The 12,234-nt window shown below is 39.9% G+C and overlaps 1 protein-coding gene across 2 annotated transcripts in view; it reads left to right on the plus strand.

Moving 5' to 3' along the window:
• Window positions 1-12,234, plus strand: part of CC2D2B (coiled-coil and C2 domain containing 2B) — a 114,913-nt gene that overhangs the window by 75,811 nt on the left and 26,868 nt on the right. Inside the window, exons 21-26 of one of the 2 annotated variants that reach the window (XM_070752397.1) lie at window positions 3,240-3,342; window positions 9,455-9,564; window positions 10,484-10,580; window positions 11,066-11,164; window positions 11,285-11,467; window positions 11,929-12,132. In XM_070752397.1, the coding sequence (XP_070608498.1) occupies window positions 3,240-3,342; window positions 9,455-9,564; window positions 10,484-10,580; window positions 11,066-11,164; window positions 11,285-11,467; window positions 11,929-12,132 (796 nt within the window). Of the gene's footprint in view, window positions 1-3,239; window positions 3,343-9,454; window positions 9,565-10,279; window positions 10,351-10,483; window positions 10,581-11,065; window positions 11,165-11,284; window positions 11,468-11,928; window positions 12,133-12,234 lie in introns of those variants that run through there. The other variant, XM_070752396.1, reaches the window with a different exon arrangement.

Consider the following 12,234-nt stretch of genomic DNA (forward strand, 5'->3'; position numbering starts at 1 on the left):
ATGCCAGGCTAGTCTCTAGGAGCTGGTTGCTCAATTCAGGGGGATGATCTGCATCTTTGGCCATCCTATCCAAGCTCCTTTGACCTCCAGTGATTTCTTTTGCTGTTTCAGAAGTCTGGCAGGGGAACTTCTCTGGTCAAAGCCTGGATCTCACCTGCTTGGTGGAGCTCTCCAGCCATCATTGAGGGCAGCCTCTTTCAAGAACCATATCGTATTGTTCTCACAGCGGACATCAGTCTGACTGGATGGGGAACACATTTCTCATCACAGATGGTGCAAGGGCATTGGAGCGCTCAGGAAAGCACCTTCAGCATCAATTGGCTGGAACTCAGGGCCATCCATCTGGCCTTCTTCCTCTTTTATCAGGCAGTTTCCAGCCAACACGTGCTGATCATGACAGCCAATGTGGCCACCAAGACCCACATCAATCACCAGGGTGGCACCCAGTCCAGACTACTAATGGAGCGAGGACATCACCTGTTTCTTTGGTGAGAGAAGAATGTGCTCTCCATTCAGATGGAGCATATATCAGGGGTGGACAATATGCAGGCGAACTGGCTTAGCCAAGCCTCTGTGGACCATGCTGACTGGTGCCTGCACCCAGACTTATTCTGTGAGATGACAGACACCTTCGGCCTCCTGGAAGTGGATTTATTTACCATCCCCAATAATGCCCAGATCACAAGATTCTTGATGCCGAGAGCCAAAGGGATTGATGCACTTTGGGTGCCATAGCCCCAGGGTCTTCCGCTTCCGCTAATTCTTCAGGTCATTCATAAGATTCTGAGGGAGAAAGAAGAGGTCATTCTGATAGATCCTCATTGGCCTCACAGACTGTGCTTCACCTACTAAGCCTTTTGGTGTCTCCTTCCTAGAGATTTCTCAAAGCAGAGTCTCCCTCAGCCAGGGAGGCATTGGTCAACCCAGACTCGCAATGTTTCCAACTGACAGTCTGGTGCTTGAGGGGTCGCTCTGAGGGAGAACAATATTTCTTCCAGAGTGGTCAACACCATCTCGGCCTCCTGGAGACCCTCTACCATTCGCATCTACAATGCCACCTGGAGGACCTTCTGCAGGTGGTGTGTCCAGGTGAACATCATTCCTACAGCAGCAACCATCGGTCAGGTCATAGACTTTCTCCAGGATGGTTTGGACAGGGGTCTCAGTTCCAGTACTCTCTGGAGAAAAGTGGTGGCCTTGTCTTACATTCTCTCATGAGGACATCTAGAGTCCTTGGCTCTTCATCCCACAATACATCACTTCCTCCATGGTGTGTCCAATCTCTGGCCATCTGTCATTCAAAGATACCTTACCTGGGATTTGTCAAAGGTCCTTAAATTGCTCACGGGGCCTCCTTATGAGTTTCTCCCCTAGGCCTGCTTACGCCACCTATCCTGTAAGGTGGCATTCTGGTTGCCATTACATCAGCTAGAAGAGTCCAAAGTGGCCACTCTATCCATTCAAGCTAACCTCTGCATTTTTCATAGTGATAGACCTGGCTTTTATCCCAAAAGTCAATAGTGTAGGGCTCAGGTCCTCCCAAACCTTTGCCCATGTCTTGCCCATTCCTCTGAGAAAAGATGGTACTGTATACACTTGATGTCTGTAGAGCATTTTGTATCTACATTGACTGGACAGCTCAATTCTGGAGGTCAGAAGTGCTTTCCCTGTCCTTTCTACCATCTTTCTTAGGATGCAAGGTGTCAGCGAATACAGTAGATTGACGATCGCTAAAGTCTACGAGCTCCAGTCCATTGTGATTACAGCTCACTTCATGTGCAGTGCTGCTACTTTGGCAGCATGGGTGACTCAAGCTTCTCTGGAGGAGGCCTGCTGGGAAGCCACCTGGTCATTCTCTTCTCCATTCATACGACACTACAAACTCAGCGGAAGCGTTCTTCGGTAGAAGGTGTTATAGTAGGTGGTCAGAGACTAGAGACTCAGCACCCGGTCTGAGCCCATCCAGATGGATAGTCAGCTTTGGTATGTCCCATTCCTGAATGCTATATTCACCACCATGGAGAAGGGGCATTGGTCTTACCTGGTACGCTCCTTCTCAGGAAGGTAGACATAACATCCAACCCCACCCTATTTCTATTTGACTATTGACTGTCTGCTTGTGAACTTCATGGAGGATGTGTGTTTCATTGATTATGGCATGCAAGAGTCTGTCCTTTCATTCCTTCATCAAAACGTTGCCTAGGATAGCAACAAGGTTGGGACCTAAACAACTTTGACAGACTCATTCCAATCAGATAGACAGAGTTAATCCATTCCTGGATGCCATATCCATCTTCCTGAGAAGGAGCGTATCAGGTAAGACCAACACCCCTTTCCTGTTATTTTGAAATAAGAAACATAAGCAGAAGAATAGTACGTTCTACACTACTGTCCAGTTACCAGCTCCTTTGCACTGATGGAGTAATGAATAAATAAATGAGTAAACCTATTTATGCTCACTCATCTTTTCCGTATTGTCTATATTTTTTTTGGTGGATATGTTTGACTGAACCCAGCAACCACCTCTAAACAATTTTATTTTTGTTGTCCCACATGCAGATTCTGTGCTAGAGCCAAACTTCATTCAGATAACTATAATTTGGGCAGGAATCCTATTTGCACACTCAAAGAGAATACTCCTTCCTTTTTTGTAGACTAGAAAGAAAACTTGTATCAGATTATTTAGACATTAATGCATTTAGTAGCCCTAAATAAGTGATCATGAGAAAATATATGAAATAGAAGCATAAGAATGTTAATCATATGACAATGAAAATTTCTTCAGAATGAATATGTGATGTATTTCTCAGTTGCTTTTACAGGAGAGGCTAATAGTTTGCATTTATATAACTCCTGTATTTCCTGAAATTTCTATATGATTTATTGCTATGATGCATTAAGAGAGAAACAAGTTATAGCAGAAAATAATTTTGATGGATAGCAATAGAAGCAGTCTATTAGCAATATCCATGTTTAGCAACAAAAAGAAAATGAAAAGTTTGCTGAGGTGACTTTTCTTATTAGACTTTTCTAAAAGTAATGTCATGCCAACTTATATTTCATCATGCCCCCCCTGCTGCATTGTCTTGTATCAGCAAATTTGAATTACATTTTTTATTCAGATTTTCTTTAGATTAACAGTCAACCTATTGATATACATCAATAAATGGGGATTGTGGTGCCTTTTAATGAGAAAAACTGGCTGAAACATACATAATACTTTCTTTTAATATTCTTAGGGCTGCAGTTACTTATTCACCATCATACTTACCAAATCGTATGTCCCGAGGCAGACATATTCCATTAGGTAATTCAGTCTACGCAGCCGATCTTCTCTCTGAGGTAATTATGCTTTCCCCCCTTTTAAAATATATTCCATTTTCATAAGCCTAGAAGAAAGCAATAATAAATCTATATGGCAGTGTGGTAGCAATGTGGAAGATCATTGTATTTCGAGAAGTTTAATGACATGTTTCGATTTCTCCTTAATATTAGGAAAAGTGTAAAAGTTTAGAGCTCATTCTGAGATAAGTTTCTTGTTTCTCATTCTTGTTTGCTAAATAAAGAAGGTGTGTGGGGGTGCAAATTTCACTAGCTCACTAGCTACAAAGCTTTTCTTGATCCCAGAGTCATATGCCACAATGTCAAGGTCAAATTTTGCAGGCTCACAACCATAAAAGCAGGGCCATGAAATCATGATGACAGGTTTTAATAAAAACACCAGTATTAGCCTTTAGCCTGGGAGCTACTACACAGAATCTAGTACTGGGCACTGTGAAATTAACTCCTTTTGGAGTATCACTGCTGTTGTTATTAAGAAACTCCCAATAGCTTGTAAGAGATTTGGATATTTTCTTGTTTGGTATGTGATGTTTGTCCATCGTGTTCAAAGAGGACCTTAACATCTAATGGGTTGTGGGCTGTACACGATGTGTCCACAAGCGGCTGGTAAGGCCTATACAGGCACAAAATGTTCTGCCACATGTTGGGTAGACATGTGTGGGCACTATTGTCACAGTATTTGCAGCTCTGACTTTGTGGAGTGCTCGCTTCTCTTCTGCTATGAATGTTCTTCTGGCCTCAAATTTCTGGCAACCTTGGTGGATCATCATGTGCCATGTTGGTTGATCTTGTGCAGGGTTCCCCAGGAGGTGGTGTCGATATTGAGGGACCTGAAGGAGGCTTTTGACATGTCTTTGTATCTCTTAATCTGTCCCCCAGGCGATCGTTTCATTTTCTTTAGACAACTCACCATAGAGGAGCTGTTTAGGGATGCGATGGTCTGGCATCCTAGCAACATGGCCTGCCCAGCGTGTCTGGGCTTTCATCAGCAGGGTGGAAATTGATGGCAGGCCTGCTCTGGAGAAAACCTCAGTGTCAAGCACCTTATCCTGCCACCGGATCCTCAGAATTCTATGGAGGCAGATCATATGGAAGTGGTTCAATTGCCTAGCATCCTGTATACAGTCCAAGTCTCACTGGCATAAAACAGGGTAGTTAGCGCTACTGCTTGGTAGACTTTGAGCTTTGCAGCAAGGGTTATCACACATCGGTTCCACACATTGGTCATTAGTCTGCCAAATGCAGTGCTTGCCTTAACAATTCTGCAGTTGAACTCAATGTCAATTGTCACTGTGCTGCCAAGGTATGCAATTCAGTCCACTGCTTGTAGCTTTTGTCCCTTTACTGTGATGGTGGGCTTTTGGTATTTGGTTTCAGAGCTGGCTTATGCATCGCTTTGGTCTTCTTTATGTTGATAAGGAAACTAAAGTTGTCACGTGCTACTGCAAAATTATCCAAACGGAAAAATAAAAAGAAATAAAAACATAATAATTTGTTTGGTATGTATGATTTCTATCTTATGCTTTTTAATCCATTTACTTTCATTAAGAATAATAATGTTTAAACTTACTTTTTGTTTTGTGTTTGTTGTCTCTGGATCTAAAAGAATCAATTGCCTGGATACCTGGTCATTACCTTGACAGTTGGCAAAACAGACCTTTTAGTTTATCCTAACCCTTTTCTGTTTTCAGACTCTTGGATTGGTTTGCTAATGTGTATGTAATCGTAATGTTTTCATTATTGGCGTGTGGGTTTTGAAGCAGCCAGCAAAAATATAACATCAAGGATCATAAAAGAATATCCTTAATTGGATAGTTTTTATTAATGCCATCTCACCAGACAATGTGAATTCAATTCCTTTACATGTCTTAAGGAAATGCAAAATGTAAAAGACTGTAGAAGAAAATAAAATTTGTGGTTTGAAATTTGAAGTTTGGACCTGGATTAAATATTGAGGTTTTAATGAAAGCTTTAAGGAACTTTTAAAAATGTATTTTAACATGGATAAAATAACAGTGTTATTATAGCAAGACCAGGGTGACTTTTTATTCTTATTTTATGTTCTATGTAAAAACATGTGGCTATAATATTTATTCAAGTTTCAATGTCAGAATTCTGGGCTACCTACAAAACACTTGTATGAAGTTTTTATGTACGCTTAATCTTTTCTATTTTATCTATAGTATTATTTGCATACAGTTTTAATGATTATTTAAATATTATGAGCCCTTCAAATACTTTCTAGTTGCCATTTTCAACTGAATTCTACTTTATTGCTTAATTTTTGATATTGAATTTTATTGTCTTGTAGTAAATAATTATATGTGCATGAAAAATGAAATTACCATATATTTTGGACTATAAGATGCATCTCTCCCCTCCGCAAAAGAGACTGAAAATTTGGGTGTCTTATACTCCCAAGGTCGCCCCCCCCATCTGCCAGCCTCACCCTTCAGACATTTTTGGCTTCTGCACATCACATTTTCAGGCAGTTCCAGGCAGTGGGGATCCTCACTTCCACTTGAATTTTGATAATGAGCAGCACAGATCTTTTTATCCATTTAAAACACACCCTATCACCTGGAGTGGGTGAGGTGGGGGATGATTTTCATGGGTCACAGAAGAGAGACTTGGCACTGAGTGAACCACTCCGGAGATGCCACCGTCTTCCTACCTATAACTGTAGGTATTGAAAGCCTGGCTTTCTCATAGCAAGGCCTGATAAAGACGCAGCACTTCAGTCCTCCTGGATGCTGCCAGCTCGTAAACACAGTTCCAGGCTTCCTCCACCTTTGCTCCCTCGGTTGAAGCCTGATTTCACAAGCAGCCCAGGAAGTGCATTGAAAAACTGGCTTTCTCACAGCAAGAGGCAATAAAGATGCATCACTTCAGTCCTCCTGGATGCTGAACACAGGGCTGGGCTTCCAAGCCCATGGCAAGACCATGAGCCTTTGCCCCCTCGGTCAGAGCCTGATTCTGCAAGTGGTTGGGGAAGCACAGAGGTTGAGACTCGTTTGGCTAAGTGGGCACTTCTGTATGAGAGATGTAAGGCATGGTGGCTCACCACTTGGCCTACCCCTTTTCTAGACCACCCAAGTGGAGGGCAGTCGGCATCTGCTCTTGGCCTAGGAGGTGGATTTGGGCAGGAGAAAAGAGATGAGTCAGTGGAAAAGGAGGAGGAGAGAGTGTGGCTCTGCATCAGGGAATTGGAGAGGGAAAAGAGCCTTGCCTCCATGCATCACGTTTTCAGGCATTTTCCTCACCAATTTCCCAATGAAATTCTCAGAGCCATGTGTCCTCATGAAAACATGGTAGTGGTGGTTTTTGGACAGTTCTAAGCAGTGTTCCCTCTAATTTTTTTTGGGGGTGGGCGGAAAAGTATAGTGTCTGAGCGGCAGTCCCTTCGGGACTGGGCGGCACTCTTTCCCTTTCACTCTTTCCCTCTCGGCTTCTGGGCAGGTTTGAAAAACTCTGAGTTGATGATGATTTTTAAGTGAGCCATTGCTCACTGCTCAGCTTAGAGGGAACTATGGTTCTAAGTAGCACCCTAACCGCTGCCGCCTCTGATCTCCCAGTATGTGGAGATTGAAAATGCCATGTTTGTTTTTGGCAATCCCCATTGCCTGGAATGGTGGTTTTTGGCCGGTTCCAGGCAACAGGGATTGCCAAAAACAAGCATCATGTTTTCAGTCTCTGTATGGTGGGAGTTCAGCAGTGGCAGCAGTTAGGGTGCCGCTTGGAACTGGATGAAAACCACCACCACCATGTTTTCATGAGGGCATACAGCTCTGTGAATTGCATTGGGGAATTGGGAGGGGGGGAGAGCATCACCTCCATGCATCACGTTTTTGGGTGCCAGCCCCAGCTAGAACCACCAGACACCTGAAACCTGATGTATTTTTTTGGCCTCTGCATGATCCACTTTTGGAATTGGGGAGGAAAGCGTTTTTGGGCGGCAGCACCACAATCCCCTCCCTGATTCCAAAAACGGGGCATGCAGAGACCAAAACAGAGCATCACGTTTCAGGCAGCAGGCAGTTCCAGCCAGTGCTTATGCCTGAAAATGTTTTCCTCTCCAATTCCTACCCCCACAGGGGTATCTCGGTAGTGGAGCCTTTGGTGCCAGGTCCCTCTCTGCCTTCATGAAAATCACCCCCACCCCATCCCACTCACTTCAGTTAAATGTGCGTAATGTGATAGGGTTTGTTTTAAATCGATTAAAAATCTGTGCTGCTCATTAACAAAATCCAATACAGGTGAGGATCCCCATCACCCATTCCCACCCAAAAATGTGAGGCATAAAGGCGGCAATAGTCTGTGCCAATTCCTGCAGCCTGGAACAACCGACTGGGGATGTTCCAGGAGGTCGATTTACCTGCCAATCAGCTGCTTCTATTGAATCAGGCTGCAATAATGTGTTGAAGCTGACCAAGCCATTTGCTGTTTGCTGCAAAGATGCTAGCCAGATCCCCCAATGGATGCTGGTAGGCAGAAGCAAAAAAATTTATCTTGTTTTCCTCAACCAAAACTAAGGTTTGTCTTATAGACCAGTTATAGTTATACACAACTATAACCAGTGAAGGGCCACCAACATTTTTACTACCACACTGTGGGCGTGGCTTATGCAGGATGCCCTGCATTTTCTTTCAAAATCTTTCAGTGCAAATTGGATGCTCTGGGGTGGAGCTCTGTTTTTGCTACCCCACTACGCCCCCCCCCCCCGTCTGGGCAGCAGCCCACCCCTGACTATAACTAATAATAATTTATGGGAAAAGGCACCGAAAAGATCTGGGAATTGTGGTGTGGCCAAGTAGCAAGGAAATCCCAGCAGCCGATTAGGTCCCACAGAGTTGGCCTTCTCTGAGTCCCGTCGACTAAACAATGTCGTCGGGCGGGACCTAGGGGAAGAGCCTTCTCTGTGGCGTTCCCGGCCCTCTGAAATCAATTCCCCCCAGAGATTCGAATTGGCCCCACCTTCCCCGTCTTCCGCAAGATGTTAAAGACCCACCTATGCCGCCAGGCATGGGAGGATTAACTCCCCCCTCTCTTCTGACTATAGCACTTGAGAATGGTATGACTGTATCGCATCGATTGTTTTTAATATTAAGGGGTTTTAATTCTACTTTCATTAATTGGATTTGTATTATTGTTTACTGTATTTATTGTTGTTTTGAGCCCCCCAACCCCCGAGTCTTCGGAGAGGGGCGGCACACAAATCTATATTAAATTAAATTTTAATTTAATTTAATTTAATTTAATCACTGATCCCTTTATTCACTTTATAATTGAACTGTGAGTATTTAAGGGAAACTTAAACTGCCAAAATAAAAATTAATTTGAGGAATTAGAAATAAACTTAGATGAGAAGAACATTCCTTGAATGCATATGGCATAATATACTACTTAAAAGCATGTCTTGATTAGAAATTAGAGGCTGTGGTTCTCATCCTTCATTAGGCATCAAGACCAAGTGGTTGACTTTGGGCCAAGCACTCTCTCTTTGAGTTTAACCCGCCCCCCCACAAGAGTTATTGTTATGCCGAGAATAAGAACAGAAGTATTACTCTGTTATCTAGAATAACCCATTGCATTGTTAAAGTTAAGTAAAGGGGCTCAATAAGTTTCACAACTTGTCCCTCCATAAGGACAATGTTTATATGAAAACAGAACTGAATTGAATTGTGTGTGTGTGTGTGTGTGCGTGTGTGTGTGGTGGCAAAAGAAGGCAAAAGATGTCTTTGAGTTTGAAATTGGACAGATCAGATCCAGGGTTATGGGGAAAAAAATCCCCTCCAGTGTATTCTCCAATATAAAAGGCAGTGTATTGGTTAACTGCTTCATTGCAAATCCTTCTCCCTCCTCCTTCCCAGTTATGATGTGGGTGACTCTGTTTAAGAGATTGGAAAGAACATTGGAAGCTGCACTTTGCATTCCTTCTGTACCTTACCGTATTTTTCAAATTGTTTTAGCATAAGTAGAAACAGAATAGTGTTGTGTTTAAATAATAACTGCTTTTTGTATTGTCCACAGTGAGAAGAGAAAGAGGCTATTTAACTTTACTAACTGTTCTTCCTTTCCATTTTAATATGGTAAAACATTTGCTCTGTTTTAGGTGACTGTGCATCCTTTTGTAGAAGTCACATTTCAGAAAACAGTTTATCAAACTAGCACGGCAGATGGCTCTCATCCATGCTGGAATGAAGAACTTCAAATTGATTTTAAGTGAGTTAACATTTCAACTTTAATAAAATTTGTTTTATGAGTTGAATGTGGCATTTAAATTACTCAGTAAAAATTCCATGTCTCTTCTATACCCAAATACTTCTTGCACTATTTTCTTAGACATTGCATTGGACTTCAGTTGTATATTATCTGCATATAGTGAAACATGATACCAAAACAATGATTTCTTATTTATTACCTGAATGTTATGAGGGATATGCTGTATAAAGAAAACAGGAAAACCTCAATTTAATAGATAATATTCTATCTAAGGGAACAGTATGCCCGTTATATTTGATGTTTGGATAAATCTAAACTTGTATTATTGGCATCAGTTTATCCTAATTATGTGATTGTGCTATATCCTTTAAACTGAGAGTCAATTAAAACAGTAGATCATTGATTCAAGATTATCTTTGTTAAACTGAAATTTATTGCAAATGATGCCATTTAGTTAATTTTATAATTAAGCAAATAATTGAAATTCACACAAATGACAAGATTTTATAGTCTAGTTCTTATATTTGACTTCTTTTTATTATTTTTGTAATTTCATACTGTCACAAGCCACCCTGAGTCCTTCGGGATTGGGGAGCATAGAAGTCGAATTAATAAATAATAAATAAATAATAAGTTCAAAATTAACAGATATGAATGGTCCATTAAATGTATGTAATGTAAATATTTATGTGTGAGACTTAATATTTTCTAAATCTAGACCTGATTTCAGAGTTTCAAATTGAAACATATGTATGCAATTGTACAGAAGATTCACAGAGACTGTAGGTACAGTATATAGTTTAAATAGCTTTACTATTTAATACATTATTATTTTAATATTTTAAATTTGTGTATGTTTAAAATAGAAAAAAATATAACTTTTCTTAATTTCATTTCAAATATTTGTTGTTTATTTCAGCTCTCCAGCACATGATTATACCTTTTTAGGTCTATCTAAAATAAAAGACAACATAAATATTAGCATTTTTGATGAATTTATGATTGAAAAGCATGAGGTAAATTGTGTATTAGAAAAAAGAATAAACTTTTAAATAAGGAATCACAGACTGATTTGTAAATATGTGTAAGAAATCAGAATCAACAGTTTTTTTTCATTTTGATTAACAACTGGAATGTTATCATTAAGTTCAGAATATAATTTTAATATTTCTTATTATATTGTTTAAGGAAAGAGGATGTTATGCATAAATGCTGTTCAGAATTTTCCATCTCATTTTGTTCCTTGATGTATTTCTTTAACTTTTGATTACCGGTAGTTAACCAACTAACTATTAATAGAGCATACTGACTTGACCAATATGATTCACTCTTGTCACTTCCAGTTATATATGGGACTACTTTTGAAAACCATTCAGAAGCTGCAGTTGGGCATACTGTATTTTTAAAATGCACATACACTATTTTGCATTCTCTATCTTGCACATAGATACATGTATTAATCTAAATACATAATATTAATCCAAGTTATATATTTAACTAGGATGCCTGCCCAAATAGTTGCAGTGGTCATTCTTACATAAGAAAAAACTGGCTTGGATCAATTGTGTTTCCTTTCTCTGCTCTACTTGAACAATCTAAGGTAATAAAAAACAAGAAATATGGCTTTAAACATGTCAGTATAATTCCTGTAAAGCAGCCATCCCATAAGATGTTTACTGTGACTTTATTATATGCACTTTTAAAATGTATGTGTTCTCAGATCTGTGGGACATTTCAAATAGATATGCCACCTGTTGTACTTGGATATACTTGGAGTAGGACATATGTACCGCCTAAAGAAGAATGTTTGGGGCAGAACCTGAAAGAATATAGCTTTTTAACCATATTTGCCACAATTGAACCTCAGTTATCCTCTGCTGAAAATAATTTAGAACTAGATACGGTAGGCACTTATAATTATCTCATTTTATATATAAAATAATTTCAAAATATTTTTCCATTTATAAAGTACAATATATAGAGAGTCCTCAGCTTATGACCATATTTAAATTATGGTCATAAGGCATTGGGGTTGTAAGTTGAAGCACGACGGGCCTGATGATTTTTTAAAACATTTTATGGCAGTCATTTAGCAAATGCTATGGTTGTTAAACAAATCTATTTTAATCAATTGGCATTTTTTTTGCTGGAAACTGGAAGTTAATGCCAGAAAACTGACAAAAAAATATTGAAATGCTGCAAACAGCTGTAAAATGAGCCAAGCACCCAAAATTTAACCATGTGACTGTGAAGGTGCGTATGGCCATTGTAACTTTGAAATGAAGTCGTAGGGAGGGTTCATCATAACTTCAAATGGTTGTTAAGTGGTTGTAGGTTGAGACTTGATTCTGAATATTTCTTTAGTTTGCAGATCATGAAGCAGAAACACTATTGCAAAGAGCATATGTTTTTAAGCAAACATGGAAAGCAGTGTTTCCAAAGAGAAGAATAATGACCTCAGTTTTTAACTATCAGGGAAGAAATATTTTAGTAACTAAGTACATTAGTCCTTTGAATCCACCACAATTATTGCTAGATATGTATCCAAAAGATCCCAATTCAACTTCTGTGAGTATGATTTATTATTAAATAAAAATATGATTTCATTAAATATGGCTTTGAGACATTTCAAATTATTATTTCTCTCTAGATTTTTCTGGTGTGCCAATT

Source organism: Erythrolamprus reginae, chromosome 5 (genome assembly GCF_031021105.1).
Source record: "Erythrolamprus reginae isolate rEryReg1 chromosome 5, rEryReg1.hap1, whole genome shotgun sequence".
Classification (NCBI taxonomy): Eukaryota; Metazoa; Chordata; class Lepidosauria; order Squamata; family Dipsadidae; genus Erythrolamprus; species Erythrolamprus reginae.